The sequence below is a fragment of the Neomonachus schauinslandi genome, chromosome 14 (genome assembly GCF_002201575.2).
Source record: "Neomonachus schauinslandi chromosome 14, ASM220157v2, whole genome shotgun sequence".
NCBI lineage: Eukaryota > Metazoa > Chordata > Mammalia > Carnivora > Phocidae > Neomonachus > Neomonachus schauinslandi.
Genome location: NC_058416.1, coordinates 36,775,167 through 36,798,171, shown reverse-complemented (window position 1 = coordinate 36,798,171; position 23,005 = coordinate 36,775,167). Strand labels below are relative to the sequence as shown.

General features: G+C 40.0%; 1 protein-coding gene across 1 annotated transcript in view; it reads left to right on the top strand.

Annotated features, from left to right (window-relative positions):
- The window catches only part of GALNT1 (polypeptide N-acetylgalactosaminyltransferase 1), an 81,277-nt gene extending 59,431 nt beyond the window's left edge, over positions 1-21,846 (top strand). The window contains exons 6-12 of the mRNA XM_021686100.2: positions 1,364-1,534; positions 3,849-3,966; positions 5,637-5,817; positions 6,899-7,038; positions 13,400-13,498; positions 13,975-14,109; positions 19,884-21,846. Of these exons, the coding sequence (XP_021541775.1) occupies positions 1,364-1,534; positions 3,849-3,966; positions 5,637-5,817; positions 6,899-7,038; positions 13,400-13,498; positions 13,975-14,109; positions 19,884-20,030 (991 nt within the window). The 3' untranslated portion in view covers positions 20,031-21,846. The remainder of the gene's footprint in view (positions 1-1,363; positions 1,535-3,848; positions 3,967-5,636; positions 5,818-6,898; positions 7,039-13,399; positions 13,499-13,974; positions 14,110-19,883) is intronic.
- Positions 21,847-23,005: the final 1,159 nt, after the last annotated feature.

Here is a 23,005-nt window from a genome sequence, read left to right as displayed (position 1 = left end):
AGACAGCATAGGAGACTGTCTTTATGATTTTGGAGTAGGGAAAGATTTCTTAAATAAGACCGGAAAGATGGGGATGGTGCGGATGTTACATGCTCTAGAATGTGGCTGCCAGGCACTGTAAGTAGTGCACCTTTCCTAGGAAGGAGCTATAGTCATGTGGACGTTTTTTCAGGTTTATAAAAAATATCACAATACCAGTTGAAAAAAATTTTTTTAAGATTTTATTTATTTATTTGACGGAGAGTTAGAGAGCACAAGTAGGCAGAGCGGCAGGGAGAGGGAGAAGCAAGCTCTCTGCTGAGCAAGGAGCCCAATGTGGGACTCGATCCCAGGACACTGGGATCATGACCTGAGCCAAAGGCAGACACTTAAGGACTGAGCCACCCAGGCACCCTGGAAAATATCCTTTCTAATAACTAGAAAATAAAAAATTTTTAAATTTTAAGATACTATTTAACATTATCATATTGGCAAAAAATACAAGAAAATAGCGTCCAAAGTTGGTAGCATTATAATATAGAAGCTGCAGGGAGAAATACATACTTAAACATATGTATATGGAAAGCGGTAAAGATTAGTGTTACAGAAAAAGTTCTTCCCATTAATGCAGTAAACCCATTCCTATCTTAAAAGCAAAATATTGGTTATGTGAACATTTTCACTTAGTATGTTATTTTATCTTTTCTTTTTTTTAATAAAAAGATTTTTTTTATTATTATGTTCAATTAGCCAGCATATAGCACATCATTAGCTTTTGATGTAGTATTCAACGATTCATTAGTTGCGTATAACACCCAGTGCTCATAGTTTTAGTAGCAAAAAACTGTAAGGAATACAAATATCTAAGAGTTTATTAAGAAAACTATTACCTTAAAATGATTAAATATGTAATCATTTAAAAGTATTATTTTTGAAAGCTAGAAATATTTGGAGTGTTTTCACATATGGCAAATACATAAAGGTATGAATGAAAAAGGGATGGAAGGTTATCAACAGTTGCGAGTGTGATAAATAATTATGCTAACTTGAGAGCGCCTGGGTGTCCCAGTCGGTTAAGCATCCGGCTGTTGGGTTCAGCTTGGGCTGTGAGAATGAGCCTGGCATCGTGCTCAGCTCAGAGTCCACTTAAGGCTCTCTCTCCCTCTCCCGTGGTCCCTCTACTTCTCTCTCTCAAATAAATCTTTAAAAAAAAAAAATTATGCTAACTTAGTAGGATATAGCAGGAAATTTTTCCACCATTGCTTTTAATATTATAGAATGTATTTTTATTTAAAAAGCACTTAGCATATAGTTATAATATAGCTGTTATGCTATGCCTCAAAAAGGAAAGTGAAGATTTTTTCATTTGCTTTTATAATTTTAGGAAAACAGTGGTCTGTCCTATCATTGATGTGATCAGCGATGATACTTTTGAGTACATGGCAGGCTCTGATATGACCTATGGTGGCTTTAACTGGAAGCTCAATTTCCGCTGGTATCCAGTTCCCCAAAGAGAGATGGACCGAAGGAAAGGTGATCGGACTCTTCCGGTCAGGTAACTACTTTGTCATACATTTTCCCTAAAATGTTATCGACAGGGAACAGTGGAGCTTTGGGAATTATATCAAAAGGATTCTAAGTGTATTTTGAGAGACATGAGGTATTTGTGTACCGTACATATATGTAGTTAAAAGCCACACATATATTATTATTTTAAAGGGGGTTTTCTCTTCTGATCCATTAATAAAATTGGGATTTTTCATTTATATAAATCTAGTGCACCTGAAAAGTGATGGTAACATGCATATGTTCTTTCATTCCTGTATGAACAACATTTTGCAAATCTGTCAGATTTGTGCTTTCAGTTGTTAAGGATAATAATATTTAACTTTAAATTCAACTATCCCTTAATTAATTATAAGTGTAAGTGTAATGTGAAAATATTACCTAAAAGTGGGTCGTAGCACCAAAATACAAGCTTGTAAATTCAGACTTGTACCATCTGGATGGTAGTTACTGACTGATGAGGTTAGAAAAGCTTGTCTCAGATATAAAAATAACCAGAATTGACAGAAGTATAAAAAAAGATTTCTGTGAACACATTCTGATTTTTCCTCTGTTTTATACATGGTCATCTATAGATTTTTTTTTTCAGAAAGGGATAAGAATCTTGATGCTGTTCAGAACCTTGAAATTGAGACCGTGAGTCTCAGCGCCATCCGGGGATTTGTTGGGGTAGCCTCAGCTTGCTGCCTCTGTAGTGACAGAGAGCCCTTCAGAGCCAGGCCTCAGCTTCCTCCCCTCCCGGGCTTCTCAGGCCTGCTTTCCCTTGCACTCGGGTCCCATTCTGGCAAAGCTGAGGAGAATTTCATTAATTCTGTGCTGAGTCCTTTCCTATAGCAAAGGTACTTTTCCACTCTTCTGCTGACAGTTCAAATAACCATCTAAATCAGGAGTTCCTAAACATTTCGTAGATGGTGAGCTTCTTTGAAAAATCTGATAAAAGCTAGGAGTCTTCTCTAATAGGGGGAAAACGCACATGTGCAAACAGGATTGAGCATACAATTCTAGGAAATGTAGAGATTTCTCAAAACCTAGGTCAAGAAACCCTGGTACTAAATGGTCATTCTGGGTGTTGGCCTGTTTCCTCTGACTTCTAACATAGTAGACTTCCATTTTTTTTCTCTTCTAAAATCAAAGTACGTCCTAACTTTTATTTGGATACGACTGTACTGGAAAGGCAAATGTGCCATACTCCAAAAGCATGGAATCCATGTGTTCTTAGGGCATGGGATCAGAGGTGACAGTTCATCCTAAAATGTGATCACCATAGTCTCCTCTGTCCCTGGAACTTAATTATTTTCTTCTAGTTGGAGTCCATTTTTCTCCATATTCATCCTTCATGGAAATCAAATGGTTGACTGGTATTCATTTATTTCAGTCTTCCTCCATTATCATTTCTCTGCTTAATTCCACCTCTTTGCACCCACTCTACATCCCTGGCCATGTTCTGATGAATTGGGCCCCTCTTCTGCAGAGAACGTACCATTCTTGGTCAGGCTGACAGTCCCTTTAAGAGTGACTGAGTGTATTCTCTACTTCCTCTCCTTTCCTGAAAGGTTCTGTTAGGTATAGGAAAAGGACCTCATTGTTTTCATCCCATGTAATCTACCTCTTTGCAATATTTGCCTGACTTTAGAACCTGGTATGTTAGAGTTGCTAACGTGAATCTAGTTCATTATATAGTCAATATAGTTCGTTAATATAGTCAGTGTAGTTGCCAGGAATTATGGGAAGATACCCAGTCAGATGGAGAGATATATGACAACCAGCTTCAATTTAAGGAGTTTCAGATGGAAGCTTAGTCAGGACCTGAGGACCAAGAAAGGTACTGAAAACAGAAGAGGCCTTGGGACGGGGCAGAGAAGGCTCTCGGGCACAAGCTGTGACAGAGGGTGGTAGGCCCAACAGTCAGCATGTCTGAAGACCAAATAGTGTAACAGAAAAACAGAAAGTCCTTAGGTCCCTGTAAAAGTTTCTGAAGAGTGTGAGGATAAGCATTTATTCTCTAGTTATGAACAGTTAATGAGACTACTTTTAAAAACAAAAACTGAGGGCGCCTGGGTGGCTCAGTTGGTTAAGCGACTGCCTTCGGCTCAGGTCATGATCCTGGAGTCCCGGGATCGAGTCCCACGTCGGGCTCCCTGCTCAGCAGGGAGTCTGCTTCTCTCTCTGACCCTCCCCCCTCTCATGCTCTCTCTCTATCTCATTCTCTCTCTCGAATAAATAAATAAGATCTTAAAAAAAAAAACTGATTGTAAATTTTAAATTCTTAAAATTAACAGTATAGTATTATGATTGAATTTCAGAACACCTACAATGGCAGGAGGCCTTTTTTCAATAGACAGAGATTACTTTCAGGAAATTGGAACATATGATGCTGGAATGGATATTTGGGGAGGAGAAAACCTAGAAATTTCCTTTAGGGTAAGTTCCCTTTGAAAAAAATAATCTTTTATTTAACCTTAAATATAGATACGCTTTAATTATTCATATTCTGTATCTCTAAATAAAAATTGAATTTAGTATGAGTTTCGTCAGACTTCAGAACCTCAGTCTATAAAAAATTTCATGTTACTATTAAGGGTTCCTTATAAACTATGTTTTAAACAAATCAATGATCTTAATAGTTAAACTATAAAACTTATACAAGATTCCCTAGTTGTTTTGAATTTCTGTTGTTTTCAAGGAAGTAATTCATGCTCTAAAAATAAAAAACAATATGTAGTTTCTATATGCTACTATGGTACTCAACTGCCAAAAACCTAATTTCACTTTCTGTAATATGCTTTGTCCTTCTGTTGTGAAAATTATTTTCTCTTATATAAAACCTGGTCACTTTACTGGCTTTATATTTTTTAATAGAAAAAGGCAAAAGAATTCTGGAATTGCTCTAACTTAATTTAACCCAATCAACCTTAATATAAAACTCTTAAGCATTTCACATGCACTAAAATCAACATGTTAAGTGACACTGCGTATTTCTGAAAATAACCTGAGGCACATAGCTTATAGTGGAAACCACATTGAACTGCATTGTAATCTAAACCAGCTCACTTTGTTCCTAGTGGATCACTTTGCTCTCTTATAAAAGGAGAGGTTTGGACTCTAGCTCACTTGGAAATCCTATCCGGCTGTATCACTTTGTGATCCTGGGAGAACTTTAAAGTAGAGACACTGAATATTTAACAAAATCAAAACTTCTCAAAATGTTTTAATTGTAAATAACAGATTTTTATCTTACAGAAACATGCATTTTGAAAGGAGCAGAAGGATAATTTTATTAAACTAAGAATGTGAACCCGAACTTGATGATCCCTCTTTTACCCTTTTTTTGGTTTTTATTCTTATGAAGATGACAGAGTATGCTGTCACCGTCCCAGTGAATAACTCATGAGAGATCCAGTTTAGATTTCTAGGGTCTGTTTAATGTACAGTCTATGACAAGTTTGGAAAAGGAGGAACAGATAGGACTCTGGCTGAATACTCCATGCCGAAAGTTTTTTGACTATGAACCATGCATATACTACACATAAAATTTAAACTTGAATTTAAAATTAAACTTTGGGGCGCCTGGGTGGCTCAGTTGGTTAAGTGTGTCTGCCTCCGGCTCAAGTCATGATTCCAGGGTCCTGGGATCGAGCCCCATGTCGGGCTCCCTGATGCTCAGCATGGAGTCTGCTTCTCCCTGTCCCTCTGCCCTTCCCCCAGCTCGTGCTCTCGCTCTCAAACAAATAAAACCTTTAAAAACAATTAAAATTTAAACTTAATTCAAATTTGAACTTAATGATCTTTTTATGAGTTCCGGCCTGTAGTTAGAAAAATACTGTTCCAGACCTCCTATCTTTTTTGCATTTAGCCTTTAACCTATCTTTGCTGAATTTAACCTTCAACTTCTGGTTTGATCAGAACCAAAAATTACAGAAAAGTATGCTTCTGAGGAAGTGCCGGTTTTGTGATCATATAGCAGGAGCTCCACTGTATGTATGGTCATGATTCTGTGAAATTTTAACTATGAACATCCATAGATGTGAACAGTTTTTTTTTTTTTTAAACCATCAGGGTCTTAATATGGTCTTCTTTGCTATTGTTTTCAGATTTGGCAATGTGGAGGAACTTTGGAGATTGTCACCTGCTCACATGTTGGACATGTGTTTCGGAAAGCCACACCTTACACGTTTCCAGGAGGCACAGGACAGATTATCAATAAAAATAACAGACGACTTGCAGAAGTGTGGATGGATGAGTTCAAGAATTTCTTCTATATTATTTCTCCAGGTTAGCATTTTGCATTAGAAATACAAGACTAGAACTTTCTTGTCCCTGATCTAATGCATCTGAGAAGAGGTAAGAAGGGGGTAGAAGAGCTTTGAGAAGAGGCAAAGCACCAACCTCACAGGGTTGTCGTCAGGAAGAAATGAAATCACACACAGTGTACAGAGTGCTCAGCACTGTGCTGCTATGTTATTAACAATAAGTTGTCCAGGCCAGTATTGCAGACATTACTGTCAGCCCAGGTGTTACCAGTGTTCTGTTTTATTTTTAACCTAATTGTAATGTGTAACATTCATATGAAAATTCGAGTCCCTCAGGGCCAGTGCAGAGCACTGTAGCAGGCCTCAAGGGACTTCAGTCCAGGAACTTCTCTGCCATTCAGGGTTTTGTGGGAACATTTGTTCCATCAGCTAGAAGTCTTCCTGACATTGTTAGCATTCCAGCCTCGTTTGTCATTACAATACCGTCAAGTCGCAGTTCACACACCAGTGACTTGTGTGAGAGAAACTGACTGGAAACAGTTGCTCTGCTTAATATTTAGGCAAAAGAGATCATGATTCTGGTTTTTGCCTTTACATATGTGAAACTTTTCTGATCCTATGAAAACTTAACGTTTGTGTGTAATATTGCTAGTGTTGTATTTCATTCTCACATAAATTTAATTTTTCGGGGCGCCTGGGTGGCTCAATCGGTTGAGCATCTGCCTGCAGCTCAGGTCATGATCCCAGCATCCTGGGATTAAGCCCCGCATCGGGCTCTGCTCAGCGGGGAGTCTTCTTCTCCCTCTCCCTCTGCCTGCTGCTTCCCCTGCTTGTGTTCTCTCGCTCTCTCTGTCTGACAAATAAATAAATTAAATCTGTAAAAAAAAAAATTAATTTTTCTTTGAAAGAATAAAACACATATAAATATACTTCCTTGGTTTTTATTTGCACAATGGATTCATGGCATATCACTTACGTAGTCACACATCACCAAAATGGTACCACTTTTCCCATTTGCCTGGCTTATTAAATGCAGTATTTAAATAGAAATGTGTTACCTAATAGAACACGAATAATTCAGAGTCAATTATTTCTTTCAACAGGTGTTACAAAGGTAGATTATGGAGATATATCATCAAGACTTGGTCTAAGACATAAACTACAATGCAAACCTTTCTCTTGGTACCTAGAGAATATTTATCCTGATTCCCAGATTCCACGTCACTATTTCTCTTTGGGAGAGGTAAAATATATATATTCTGTGTGGTTATTTATGTTCTCATTCATCAAAAACAGTAGAGGTTAAACATCCAACAAGGGAATCCCTTCATATTAAAATTATATAACCTCAAGTGTGAGAAAGTTCTTATCAGTTAACATCTTGTTAATTTTTCATCGTGTTATAGTTTATTAAAATAAGAATGCTCCACCCCTAACCTTTCAGAGTTGGACTCTTGTTTCAATATTTTAGTGTCTTCAGCAGACTTCTTAACAAACTGACCCATTTAGTTGAAAGCATATATTCCTAAAGATAATGTCCTGGTGTTAATTAACCTGATTGAAAGAAGTAAAGATAAATTGTAAAGAACTGACAAGGAAAGTTGAAAGACCATATATAATAGAAGTCATAGCAGCAAATGGTATGTGTGGACAAGGCCACACCCAGGCCCTATCCCAGGATGGAATCTTCCTGATGCTCAGGAAAAGTAACCCTCCACTCCATAGGAGGCTGTCACTTCTATAGTCTTTCCATGCATGTGATAGAGTATCTACTATGTGATAGATACTATTTTACATACAAGGAACACAGCAGTGAATAAAGTCTCTGCTCTCGCAAGCCTTACAGTTTGTGGAGGAAGCCAGGTTCTGAAAGTACACAGTATAGCAGGCAGTGCGAAAGGCAAAGGAGAATGAGAATGGCTGGTGGGCTTGAGTCTTGGTGCTGTTTGTGTTGGGGCAGTTGAAAAAGGGCCCTCGTAGGAGTTTTGATTTTTTTTTTTTTAAGATTTTTAAAATTTATTTGTCAGAGCATAAGCAGAGGGAGCAGCAGAGGGAGAGGGAGAAGCAGGCTCCTCACTGAGCAAGGAGCCTGATGTGGGACTCGATCCCAGGACCCTGGGATCATGACCTGAGCCGAAGGCAGACAGTTAACGACTGAGCCACCCAGGCGTCCTGGAGTTTTGATTTTTGAGCAGAGATTTAAAGAAGTGAATGAGCAAGCCATATGAATTCCTGGGGAAAGAGCATTCCGGGCACAGGGCAAAACAAGTACAAAGGCCCTAAGACAAGAGTGTACTTAGCACGTTCCAGAAACAGCAGAGGCCAGTTGTCTGGAATGGGGTGAACAGGGGTGGGGGGGAGTAGTAGAAGATGAGTTTGAGACATACCGAGGGTCAAATAACATAGAACTGGTAGGCCACAGTAAGCACATTGGGTTTTATTCTGAGTAGGACGGGAAGCCAGAGAGAGACAAACCTTCATTGGGAAAGGATCAGATTGCTATGTGAGGACAAGAGTAGAGCTGGAGTGTTGGTGAAAGGAAAGGGTAGTGAAGGACTGTGTTAAGACTTTCGCCTGAGAAGCTGAGACAGGGAAGTTGACAGATGGCAAGGCCTGTAGAAGAGGTGCAGGGGCACTCACTGGTGCAGTTTGGGACATATTAAATTGGATCCAGGTAAAGATACAGGGTAGGTCGTTGCATTTACAAATGTGCTGTCTGGATGAGAGATTGGGGGTGGAGATCTAAAGTTAGGGATTATCAATATAGAAAACAAAACTGCATGAGATCACCTTGGGAAGAGCAAGTGTAGATGGAGAAGAAGGGGGAGGACTGAGGACCAAGCCATAGAAAACTTCACAATTTAGAATTTATGAAATGAGAGGGAATTAGCCAAAAAGATTTAGAAAGAGTGACCACTGGAAATAGGAGAACCAAGAGAATGGTGTCCCAGAGACTAAGTGAAAGATGTGTTTCAGGAAAGAAGTGGTTGGCTATTGAGAAAAGACTAGTACAGAGAACTGGCCAAGGACTGGCAAGGGAGAAGTCAGTAGGCTCCATCTCACTGTGTCAAAAGGGTTCCCATGGAGATTGGTAGGGACAAAAGCCCTGATGGCTTCAAGGAAGAAGAGGAAGTGGAGATCATGAGCGTGGCAAGTCTTAGAAGAAATTTTGTTTAAAGGAGAGCAGAGAAATGGTTGGTAGCTGAAGGGGAATATGGAGGTAAAGGAAGGGTTGTTTTTGTTTGCTAAAAAAGAGCCGTTGATTATAGGAGTCCTGTTTAGTAGATGGGCATGGTGGGGGACAGGACGAGAAGACATGGCATCCACTGAAATAGGAAGGCAAGTGTTAAGGTCAGTTGTTGATTTGAGGGTAGAAGTAGGTAGTTTGTAGTGGAAGTATGAGGAAGCTCTTCTCAGATTCTTCTGTTTCCTTATTGAACAGAAGATCATCAGTTGAAAGTCAAGAGAGGGTATTGATGTTGGGGATGTCTGGGGAATGAGGAAGAGATGTAAAGTAGAGTAAGGTGTCGGAGAGCAAGGACGTCACAGAGGGGAGCCTGGTGACAGATAGTGGTGAGTCGGGAGTGAAACCATTCAGCCCATGAGCACAGGCTACCGTTTGACCATTGTATCCTTTGGGTAAATAACCTGGTAGTGCAATTGCTGGATCATAAGATAGTTCTATTTTTAACTTTTTGAGGAATCTCCAAAAGAACAGATACTCTGTTCTCCAGAGTGGCTACACCAGTTTGTATTTCCACCAACGTTGTAAGAGGGTTCCGCTTTCTCCGCATCCTCGCCAACACCCGTTTCTTGTGTTAATTTTAGCCATTCTGAGAGGTGCGAGGTGGTATCTCATCGTGGTTTTGATTTTTATTTCTCTGATGATGAGTGACGTTGAGCATCTTTTCATGTGTCTGTTGGCCATCTGGATGTCTTCTTTGGAAAAGTGTCTATTCATGTCTTCTGCCCATTTCTTAACTAGATTATTTTTTGGGTGTTGAATATAAGTTCTTTATAGATTTTTGGATACTAACCCTTTTTCAGATATGTCATTTGCAAGTACCTTCTCTGATTCCATAGGCTACCTTTTAGTTGTGTTGATTGTTTCCTTCGCCATGCAAAAGCTTTTTATCTTGATGAAGTCCCAGTAGTTCATTTTTGCTTTTGTTTCCCTTGCCCCTGGCAACATGTCTAGTAAGAAGTTGCTATAACCAAAGTCAGAGAAGTTTCTGCCTGTGTTCCACTCTAGGATTTTGATGGTTTCCTGCCTCACATTTAGGTCTTTCATCCATTTTGAATTTATTTTTGTGTGTGGTGTAAGAAAGTGGTCTGGTTTTCCCAACACGATTTTTTGAAGAGACTTTTTTCCATTGGATATTCTTTCCTGCTCTATCGAAGATTAGTTGACCATATAGTTGTGAGTATAAGTTGCCTATAGAATAGAGAATGAGTTGTTTTTTTCCCTTGAACTGACCCAATTTTGGATAACACCTAGGCATTGTTCGCTGGGCCAGAATACAGGTGTTTTTCAAAGAGCCACTTGTCTAACCCACAGTAGGTGATTGCCAAGGCAAGTTTGTTCTTTACCTGCCTCTTGCCAGCTGGTTTTCTATGAAAGGAGCAGATTTTACCGTCCGTGGCCTGCTTGTCACTGCCTTTTTAACAAAGTAGATGGTCTTAAGCTGGTTTGCCCTTAGTATCAGGCCACCCTATGCAGATTAAAGCTCTAACTTCTGGGTCTGGGGTCCTTCTTAAGCACCCACCCTAGTGCAGCTGGGGATCTCGTGCTGGGATCATAGCTCCACTTGTGTGAGCTTTACTATGCTAAAAATTGGAATTCAGCCTTTTGGGGATCCTTTGTCATACTTCAAAGGGTCTAGAGAAGCCTGAAATCACGGGATTTTAGAGTAGAAAGGGGAATGAGAGGTAATGAATTTAGTCTCCGCCTTCACTAAGTCTGACTCTCATAGCTCCTATAGGACCTGGAACTGAGTAAATGTGTTTCATTGTGATATTTAATAACTGTTAATCAAGGAGATAAATACTCTAAAAAACAACCACAGAAAGCAAATAAGTCAGACTTTTTGACAGCTTTGCCAGTCTTATGGACTAACCGATGGCTTTTCTAGGCAGATCTAATAACCCTAAGATTTAGTGAGCATGAACTCTGTGTCAGGTGCTGGTCTGAGTGCCTTACAAACATTAACTCATTTTATTCTCATGTCAACACTATGAGATATAGGTGCTGTTATCCCCACTTGACAGTAAGTAAATTGAGGCATACATAAATGGCTTAAACAACATCATCAGGTCACAGCCACCAAATGGAAGAGAGAGAATTTGAACATAGGCAGTATGGCTTGAGAGCTTATGCTCTTAACCATTAATACCCATACTCTTTCTCACATCCAACCAATATTTCTCCTATGGCAGAGAGGGGGGAAAAGTGAATCCAGATTCCATTGTACTAGATTCCCAAAATCCCTTAATTGCCCACGTTGTTCCACCTGGTGGAGGTACCAGGATTCTGGGGGAGACTGAGCAAAAACTAAGAAACCTCTGGGTTCCTGCTGTTTCCCAGGAATGAGTGTGTTCACAGTTATTTTCAACTTCCAAGGTGAAAAATAATATTGTAGTGATAGCCACGTACATCTAAGTTGTTACTTCAGAAAGCGGTTGAAGAGTTGCGCAATGTGTGGATAAGGAAGAAAACCTGACCGTTATCCTGGGCCTACTGTGTGTCGGTTTCTGTTAGTCTTCTGCATGTGTTACCTCATTGAGAGCTCTCAGCAAACCTGAGAGAGATTGGTAACCCCTGGTACACAGATGAGAAACTGGGGTTCTTAGAGCCGGCTTTCCCAGTTACTGTGTTCTAAAGAATGCCTCCCAAGGTGCTTGGTTAGAAAGGCAGGGATGGGGGAGGAGGGAGTAGATTTGGGGGCCAGAAATGTTTGGGAAATGCTGCTTTTTATATCTTACATCCTTCTCTACCACCAGTCCCCACCCCTACCAAGAGTCACAGTATAGTAAACGGCTTTGAGAAGTCCTTCAGCAAAGAAACCTATTTAAATCTGTTTAATCTGGTAATTTTTAGACGCATTTGATCATAAAACCCCTGTATAGTGGCACATGTGTCAACACTTGGCTGGATAATTTTGTTCAGATCGTGGTTCTGGAAATCACTGTCTTAGAGTGCTAACCGGTCACAGTCTTGTAGCTAGTAATGCTAGAGTAAGGAGAGAAGCCCACGTCTGCATGTCCCCTAACCCTAAGCTTTCACTCCTACCCAGCTGCCTCCACATACCTCAGAAGTGCAGCCCTTTCCCCGCTGACCACCACAGTTCAGATGTTGCTATGATCCAAGTAGAAAGCTTCCTATTTCCTATTTCCTCACCCATTGGCATTCTCACATTTGTACATGGTGCCTTTGACCGTTTGGGTCTGGCTCTGTAAGGAAAGGTGTGTTATTCAGACATAAATAAATCCTATAAAAAAGACCATTAGCCTGCAAACTTTCCTCCTTGAAATAATTTAGATTAGATCCCCTAATTCCAGAAAGTATGAACCAGACATGGGCACTTCCATGAGTCTTTCACAGAGGGCTAAAGATATGAAAACTCGGCTTCGTTAACATGTGTGTATATTGTTTCCCATCATTGACAAGTAGTCCCTCTCAAACTGTGGAAGACTTTATCCTATGTGTCAGCATCTAGTCCTGCACATCCAGTGTGGTAGCTGCTTGCCACACGTGGCTATATTTAAATGAACTAAAAATTTGAAAGTCAGTTCCTCAGTCACACTAGCCACATATGTAGTGCTCAATAGCAAGAAGTAAAAGAAAAAAATATAATACTCAATAGCCACACATGGCTAGTAGCTACAGCATTGGATGGCACAAGTACAGAACACTTCCATTGTCACGAAAGTTCTGCCAGACAGCGCTGGAGACATTAACACAAACAGCCAACACAGGAGGTTGTCTGCCTTGCTGTCATTCCCATTCCACACGTCTCCCTGCCCAGGCCCTAAGTTGAGGTATCCACATTTGCTTGTCAAACCCACTGTTTTAAAAACTTAAAACTACTGGATGCCCTCTGTAATCATCATTACTCTCAAATAGTTTAGGTGCATTCTAAAACAACTTTCATAGGCAGGTACTAGATCAGATTTCCAAACCATCCCGTCAGTAGTTATTTTCCTGCTATATTAAGGAGAACATTGGGATCCTATTTATGTTGAGGAGTATCTACTCCAATGATGAAGAGCTCCATTCTTCTCCTTCATCACGTCTTTTAGTTTAAGGGTCCCTGATAATGTTGAACCTCGGTTGTCATTACACATCCTGACAATTACCAAACATCTTACCCAACAAGAGGACATCTCTTATTTCTCTTTCCAAGACAGTCATCAAGATGGAACTTGGAATGTGGGGAAACTAGAAGGAATTGATAGCGCAGTGAGGCCACAGAGCATTCTGCTGTCAGTCTACACTGTGTGTATGTTTGTAGTAGAAAGTTTAGGTTGACTTTAATGTGCATACATCTCTGTATGTATGTTTGTCTAGTTTACCTCTAACTTCTATTTTCATTATTGCCCCATAGATAAGAAATGTGGAAACAAATCAGTGTCTAGATAACATGGCTAGAAAAGAGAATGAAAAAGTTGGAATTTTTAACTGTCATGGTATGGGAGGTAACCAGGTGAGTATTTTAGTAAAGCTTTAAAAGGAATAATTTTTGGATTTGTTTTATGTTCTGCCCCTTTTATCTCATTATGTCATTCAGGAAATATTTTCCTACCTATGAAGAGACAATAATAGAGATCTTTTAGGAGAAGGGAGCTTTCAATCTGTTATTTTTAAGTGAAACATTTTACTGTAAAAGGCTCCTTTGTGAGAACTGTATTTACATTGCTGTGCATGAGATTTACTTTGCCCTTTTTAGTCAAACAGATGACAGCCCTTGATAATACACTCAGTGTATACAGAGAACTCAAGGTCATTTTTTCTTTCCTCTGTGCAAAATTAGTGGTAGCTTTTCTGAGTCGTTTATTCTCCTACTACTACATTAATAAAGTTCAAAAATCACATATCTCGAGATACTGGGTTTTTTTTTTTCTGCCAGATTATTGGCTGCTTTCTTTTAGTCTTAAAGCTTAATATGTGTGCCTCTTTCAGGTTTTCTCTTATACTGCCAACAAAGAAATTAGAACAGATGACCTTTGCTTGGATGTCTCCAAACTTAATGGCCCAGTCACAATGCTCAAATGCCACCACCTAAAAGGCAACCAACTTTGGGAGTATGACCCAGTGGTAAGTTAATTCAGTTGTGTATAGGAATGAAATTAGGTGTGTTTTGTAGCTAGAAGAATGAATTCTTGTAGAGTTTGAATATGGATCAAATTGTTCTTACACTCTAAAAATGGATAGATGGGAAAAACAACCTAATAAAATAAACATGTTTTAATCTCCCCAATAATTGACCTTGCCTCCAGTCCCTGGTCCTTGCTACCACTGTAGCCGCTCTTCCCTCTGTCCTCAAGCTCTGTCATCTAGCGTGGGAGAAATGGAGCCAGGAGTAGGCTGTTTAAATTACTGAAACACTTAAGTAAAAGGTGAGCTTTAAATAATGAAATTCTCTGGCTCATGATGATTTTTCTGTGACATATAACAAAACTTTTTGTATTTATCTTTGCTTTCCTCTGGAACATCTCCCAGTCACCATGCACTGTATGTTGTACTCACACAGAGGTGCATAAAAGTCAAAGCATCCCCAATAAGTCTCTCTCCTGTGCCTTGTATCTGGCCTACCTCCCAACTGTGCTTTTGCTTTATAGTTCTGGAACTGGCTCCAGAATCTTCAGTAGGTCTTTCTCTGGTTCCTTTCCCTCTGCACATGCATTATTTTCTCTTTCATGTTAGGAAAGACTTCTCTTCCTACTTTCTGCATTTCATCGTGTGTTATACGACAGCAAGTGAGTGGCCGACATTCATTCATTCATTCTGGTTCTCCAGCCTTAGGTCCTGCCTCAGCCTGACATTACCAAAACAGCTCCTGGATGCAAAGCCAGGACCATTCCTGTCTCTTTCCCCCTAACTTCTTTATTAGCATTTACTGTTGCGAAACAGATGAGATTTTAAAAATTCTTTTATCCATTGGCTTTAGATGCGCTACTGCTTAGTTTCTTCTCTTAGCTTTCCTTCTTCCTTCTGTCTGCTTGGATCACTCTGCTTCTTCATTCTGCCCCTTCCACGGAGATGTGCAAAGTTCTGATTTGGCTGTCTTTTCTCCCTGTACTGTGTGATATGCAAACCCTTGGTCTACTTTAATCCATCAACCCTGCTGTTCCTGGAACATACCCTGTACTTTCGCACCTACACTGAAGATCATACAGTTCCCTCTGCCTCTGACAAATCCTATTCCTTGATGGCCCAGCTTTGACATCACTTCCCTGAATCCCAGCCAGCAATCAGCTCCCTCTCTTCTAGTTATAATCCTCTCTGACCTCGGTCATGCTGAGCTGCTTTGTCCTTGTTTCTCTTCCAATCTTTTCTCCACTGTTAGACTGTTAGCTTCTAGAGGGCAGAGATTGTGCTTCATAAACCCTGGGTCTCCCTCCACACTGTCAAACTATGGTAAAAGTAGTATTAAATGTAACAGTAGTTCAGTATAATATTAGACTATTAGAAACGACCTGAATCACCTGTTCTGGGGTTTTTCACAGGCACACGCTACTGCCGTCTTGGGTGTAGCTGCCCCAAGCATTGCAGGGTGTATAGCATCTCTGACTTCAGACTCTAAATGCCAGCAGCACCCCACGGTTATTTTAAAAATGAGGGGCACCTGGGTGGTTCAGTCAGTTAAGTGTCTGACTCTTGATTGCAGCTCAGGTCATGATCTCAGGGCTGTGGGATTGAGCCCCGTGGGGGGGGCTCTGTGCTCAGTGGGGAGTCTGCTTGCGATTCTCTCTCTCTGCCCCTCCCCCCCCAGCTCATACTCTCTCTAAAATAAATCTTTAACAAGCCTCCCAATTGTATGTTCACTGAAAAGGGACAGTATATTACTTAGGAAAGGTAAAACCTATTTATAGTAGCATGAACAAATAGGGGCTTACTCTTATTACTAAGCCTGGAGGTAAGTGGCTGCTGGTGTAGAGATTCAGTGGCACAGTGGTGTCAGGGGCAGTTTGCTGCATGTTCCCGGCCTTTTCTTGTGGCCACAATGGCTGCTGCAGCTCTCACCCTCACCGCCACATCCCAACAGCAGGGGGGAGGAAGGGAAGAGGGGACATTGCACCCCCCCCCCACGTTTTGCTCTTTATCAGGAAAGCCGGAGCTTTTCCTGGACCCCCCCTCTGCAGACTCCGCTATGTCTTATGGGCCAGAACTTCATCTCATCATGACGCCCCCTCTGCCGGCTGAAAGGGAGGCTGGTTAAACAGGCATTGTGTTGGAGGCAGGAGGTGGGAATGGCTAGTGGTAGCCTGTGTATGAGCTACACGGTCCGCCGCATCTGTTATTCCAAAAGTAGATGTGTGGTTAGGAAGTTAAGGAGCTCAAGTGGTTTAGGGGATTTAGAAAGAACCAGTTATGAGTGTAGTTTTTTTTTTCCCCCAGTCTTTTTTTATTATGTTAATCACCATACATCATTAGTTTTTGATGTAGTGTTCCATGATTCATTGTTTGTGTATAACACCCAGTGCTACATTCAGTACGTGCCCCCTTTAATACCCATCACCAGGCTAACCCATCCTCCCACCCCCCTCCCCTCTAGAACCCTCAGTTTGTTTCCTGAGATTAAGAATTCCTCATATCAGTGAGGTCACATGATACATGTCTTTCTCTGACTGACTTCGCTCAGCATAACACCCTCCAATTCCATCCACGTCGTTGCAAATGGCATGATCTCATTTTTTTTTAAAGATTTTATTCATTTATTTATTAGCGAGCGAGTGAAAAACAGCATGAGAGGGGAGAGGGTCAGAGGGAGAAGCAGCCTCCCCGCTGAGCCGGGAGCCCGATGTGGGACTCGATCCCAGGACCCTGGGATCATGACCTGAGCCGAAGGCAGTCGCTTAACCAACTGAGCCACCCAGGCGCCCAATCTCATTCCTTTTGATGGCTGCATAATATTCCATTACACACAGACACACACACACACAGACACACACACACACACACCCCCCACACCTTCTTTAGCCATTCATCTGTTGATGGACATCTTGGCTCTTTACACAGTTTGGCTATTGTGGACATTGCTGCTATAAACATCAGGGTGCACGTACCCCTTCGGATCCCTACATTTATATCTTTGGCGTAAATACCCAGTAGCGCAATTGCTGGATCGTATGGTAGCTCTATTTTCAACTTTTTGAGGAACCTCCATACTGTTTTCCAGAGTGGCTGCACCAGCTTGCATTCCCACCAACAGTGTAGGAGGGTTCCCCTTTCTCCGCATCCCCACCAACATCTGTCGTTTCCTGACTTGTTAATTTTAGCCATTCCGACAGGTGTGAGGTGGTATCTCATTGAGGTTTTGATTTGGATTTCCCTGATGGCAAGCGATGTTCAGCACTTTTTCATGTGTCTGTGGGCCATTTGGATGTCTTCTTTGGAAAAATGTCTGTTCATGTCTTCTGCCCATTTGTTCTTTGGGTGTTGAGTTTAAGAAGTTCTTTATAGATTTTGGATACTAGCCCTTTATGTGATATGTCATTTGCAAATATCTTCTCCCATTCTGTCAGTTGTCTTTCGGTTTTGTTGACTGTTTCTTTCGCTGTGCAGAAGCTTTTTATCTTGATGAAGTCCCAGTAGTTCATTTTTGCCCTTGCTTCCCTTGCCTTTGGCGATGTTTCTAGGAAGAAGTTGCTGCGGCTTCAGTGTAAAGTTTTAAAACTTCTGGAGCCCTTTGCCTGGAGTCTTTTCTGAGATAAAATTTTAGTTTGCAGGCTGGGTTCTACCATAAGCAGACTCGGAGAAAAGGCTTAGTTTTCACAGTGTTTATTAGGGAGCAGCAGCCTTTGGACCAACACCTGTGAAAAGGAGAGAGAAGACAGAGTTGGGCAGAGGTAGGAGTCACACCACAATGCAGCTCCCCCAGACTCAGCCAGCTGCTGCATAGGGAGCTCAGGGACAGCCTGTCAGCATTGTCCTGCTTCCGTAGGTCAGAGACAGCAATCTGGAGAAATTAAAAAAATAATAAATTACTGACATAAATATTTTAAGTTTTACTTAAGTGATCTCTACACCCAGCATGGGGCTCCAATTCACAACCCTGAGATCAAGAGTCACAAGCTCTCCTGAGCCAGCCAGGTCCCCTTTATAAACCTAAAATCGTGACATTGTAGGTTCCAAAGGAACCCTAGAAATAGAACCCAGCATCACAGAGCAGATAAAATGATGTCAGCATGTCTCAGACAAACCTAGAAGTCTAGATCCAGGATTCTTTGCACAATACCATACTATCTTTGATTAAATTTGTATTTTCTTAAATCTGTCTTATTTATATTCTATATTGCCTACAGATTATGACACCATCCAAGTCCTGACCGGGCCCGACCCTGCTTAGCTTCCGAGAGCAGACAAGATGCGCTGCCATCAGGCGGCTAGGGCCATAGGCCAGTTTATGACACCAGGTTCTTGTGCTTTGACGCTTGGGATAGCTGTCCTTTCTAGAGTAAAATGCAGATTTTGACCCATTTATATCTAGAGATTAGGGGCAAGAGCCAGCAAATTATCTTTTCTAGGTTACAAATAGACTTTAGGCAATGATAATTAAAGCATTTATCCTCTCCTTCAGAGGTTACAGCTAGCTATCTGTCACTTGTTTATCCAGTTGCCTTCATCAAGCTTTTTCTGTATGGAGACTAGTCAGTGCTGACTGGGTCCTCTTCTGAGTCCAGTGACGACAGTCCCCATGAAAATGCCATGCTCCAGATAAAAGAATTACATTAAAATAGAGGGATGAGTTGGGTGCCTGGGTGGCTCAGTTGGTTAAAGCAACTGCCTTCGGCTCAGGTCATGATCCTGGAGTCCCGGGATCGAGTCCCACATCGGGCTCCCTGCTCAGCGAGGAGCCTCCTTCTCCCTCTGACCCTCCCCCCTCTCATGTACTCTCTCTCATTCTCGCTCTCTCAAATAAATAAATCTTTAAAAAAAAAAAAAGAGGGATGAGTAAGTCAGATAAATGTGTTAGTAAACATATTTCACATTTCCTTATAGTTGTATATGTTTATAGGATAATGTTTTTTTCTTTTTTTAAAGATTTTATTTATTTATTTGACAGAGAGAGACACAGCGAGAGAGGGAACACAAGCAGGGGGAGTGGGAAAGGGAGAAGCAGTCTTCCCGCTGAGCAGGGAGCCCGATGCGGGGCTCGATCCCAGGACCCCGGGATCATGACCTGAGCCGAAGGCAGACGCTCAACGACTGAGCCACCCAGGCGCCCCATATAGGATAATGCTTGATTCACATTCCTACACGGCTGCTTTGAGTAACAGACACATGAACTGACCTACGTTAATCACTCATAACACTCTTCTGTCCTGACATTTTGAAATTACTCTCAAAATCAAGTCCATAGCGCAGACAGAAAATTATATAGCTACATCTCTCAGCCATTTATTAAGGGCTGCTTTATCAATCTTACAATCTCATAAGATTTTGAGTCTTCTAAAGGACCTGAGTTTCTAAGGACTTGAGGTTTGGAATCACAGAATTAATTTGAACAGCCTTATCACAGGGAAATGAAGCAATTTTGAAATAGCTTTTTGAAAATAGGTTGAGGATCCTAAATTAGGAACCACTAATCTGTTTTTTTTTTTTTTTAGGAAGCTGAAGCACAAAAAGTGAAATTTCTCACAGTGTTCTAGAGCTTGTGCAGAATTGGGACTTAGCATTGGTCATCTTACTTCAAGTTCAGTGTAACCCACCGTACCCCAGTGCCTTTCTCCCTCCCACATAGCTCTTACGGCGGTCTTTATGTAGACACTTTTTCTACAGAGCAATTTAATGCTCACCAAAAATGATGGTTGAGATGTGTGAGTTTTTTCACATTCATGTTAAGATTTCTTTTCTGTCACTTTCAGAAATTAACCCTGCAGCATGTGAACAGTAATCAGTGCCTGGATAAAGCCACAGAAGAGGATAGCCAGGTGCCCAGCATAAGAGACTGCAATGGAAGCCGGTCCCAGCAGTGGCTTCTTCGAAATGTCACCCTTCCAGAAATATTCTGAGACCAAATTTACAAAAAAAAAAAAAGAAAAAAGAAAAGAAAAAAAAATAAGGATTGACTGGGCTACCTCAGCATACATTTCTGCCACATTCTTAAGTAGCAAAAAAGGAAAAGTGCTTTCCTCCTGCGGGGATGTAAGGTTTATCAGCCATTAAAACTTAAGACTCCTCTCGCTTTTCACTAGCTGTGAACCAGCCTTCTTGTCTAAGGACGTGAAACTACATAGTAGCGAGACTGTGCACACTGATGTTTACAAGATTGAAAGAGTCTTTCATCAAGAATCATGGTAAAGAATATTCAGACAATGAAGCAATCAACAAAATGTGCTTTCCAGAGCTGCACCTTGTACGGTTTGCTTGCACATCAGTAACCGCTGCTGAATGTGCTGTCATAATGAAGAGATTTCCAGGATTTTTTTTCTGATTGGAACTGGTAACCAGTATATTAAATAGTTATAAAAATAAGTGAAAAAGAACTGGAACCAGTTTCAGAATCATGAAAACATTTTTACAATTTAAGAAACTATATTAAACAGGGTTTAAAGGAAATTAAAACAACTATGAGAAGTACAATTTGTTATAGTATAGTATCAAATTTCTATATAGATTTTATACCTCAGTGGGGAAAAATAACTGATTCCAATGACATTCATTTTCATCTGTGATAGTCATGGATGCTTTTTTTTTTTCCTTGGGGTGCTGAAATTGAGCTAAAAAAAATGGCTCTTTGAACGTAGTTTTAATTGCTTTCTTCAGTTTTTTTTATTTGGTTTATGGGTTGTTGGAATTGTAATTTTTAATTGCCTTCAAAGAATGAAGATTTAAAATAATGTCTGGTCTCACTGAACACGTTAGATCTCTCCGTTGCTCTTGGGTCAACTGGCTTATAGACTTTCACACACACAAATTTATTAGATTTTAAACTTAACTTGATTCAGCTGATTATGCTTAATACCCAAGATTCATACTACTGTACTACAGATCTATTTTCACAGCAATAAAGCTTCAGTTCTTTATGATTCCACTCAACAAAAGTCCTGCAAAAGTGATTATTTGCATATTTGGAGAGGATACATTGGATGGTTTTTTGGAAAACTTTTTTCACTCCATACTCAGATGTGCTTTATTGTCAAGTGCATACTTAGATTAAGTTCTTGAATTGTAATGGTGATCTGTTTTTTTTTTTTAATACAATTTGACTGAAAATGTTTGACATTATTTTAATGAGTTAACCAAAGAAGTGCAGCTACTATTCCATCTTAGTCCTGCATTTCTTCCCTAAATTCCATTTAGGTTAAATCAATTTTCCTTTTTTTTCTGATTTTTAATACCACAAAATAACTTCAGAATCAAAAGTTGAGTAAACAGTTTAATTTCATAGATGATGTCATTGTGCCATTTCTCCTGATATGTAAAGCAGTTCATTGGCAAAAGTGTATTTTCCTTGTTTGTAAGATTATATTTAGTGACGTTCTTTTCTTTGATTATCAAAGACTCTCACTGCAGGCAGTGCTATTTCTTGTGCCTAAGAATGTTTCTGAAAGTTGTATCACATTAATGCTACTTGCGAAGTTGAGTGTATGGAAAGTTTCTCATCTTCTATTCAAGTTAATCAGTATCAAGAATATCAAGCACATGTGGGTGCTTTAGGGTGAGATTGTAGTACAGAATGCATAAATTTTGTCCCCAGGAAATTTGCAGTGAAGCAGGTGCTGGATTTTTTTTCCCCCCCCCTACTCCATGAGCTCTGTTAATTCTGTCTTCAGTAGACCTAATGTTTGAATAAATCAGATGTCTAATAAATTATTTTCATGCTCAGAATTTAAGGTTTTTGTACTCTAGTATAGCTTGGTCTTATTTCTTACTGTAAGAAAGCTTAATAGAAATGCGACTTAAGGTTTTGTTGGTTTTTTTGTTTTGTTTTTTTAAGAGCGGGATGTGAGTGATTTAATTCATGGGTACTTTTAGAACCTGATGGATAATCCCATTGCCTTTATTTTTCTAATTAAAGAATTCCTAAATACTTTGAAAATATAAACTATTCCTCAATAGTTGTGCCTTACATTGATTTTATTTGAAGTTAAAATGGATCCCTAGTCATTATATCCATTTGTAGATCAGGCAGTGTGCTAACCACTCTGTTATAAGTTAACCTGGGAAGAAAAAGAAGGAATCAGAAAGAGTCAAGGATGAAAAGAGGGATTATTACTGGATCAGTGAAGAATTCATAAAATGTGACAAGGATAATCCGAATCTCTCAAATGTATTCACCTTATTCCAATCCCAATCCATTTTAATGTCTTTCTGTTCTAATTGGCATTCTGAAAAAAAATAGTAAAATTAAGGACAGCACGTAGGCCATGTCCTCATTTCCCTATTCTACATTTAGCTGAAAAACAGAAGTTCTTCTCTAAAGGTCTGGTGCTCTCTCCATCTTTCAAGAAGTACACCAAGAGCAAATTGAACTCCAGAATTACATGTTTTTTAAAGAAGAAAGAAAATCAGAAGGCAGTGTTTCTGAGGCAATAACCATGAGCAGAGGTATGCAAAGAATGAATCACTTTTTACTCTGGAAAATTAGATGTGTTCTCAATTATAGAACACTTTTCCCATTCTCTGACTTCCTGAAGTTTAACAAGAATTTGCTTGATCTACCAGAAATAATAATTTTGCAGGAAATGAGGCAAAACTCAGCCGTACTGTCTATATACTAGCAACAATTAAAAACTATTTAAAATCTTACCATCTGTAATCACATCAAATAAGTCAAATACCTAGAATGTTAACAAGAAATATGTAAGACTTCTACCCTACAAAACTACAAAATGTTGCTGAAACTATAGAACGCTGTAATAAACATATTCATGAATTGAAAGGCTGCATACTGTCAAGATCTGTTTCCCACAAATTGATCTCTAGAAATCAAATTTCAATGAAATAAAAATCCTGTGAGGCTTTCTTGTAAAAATTTGCAGCA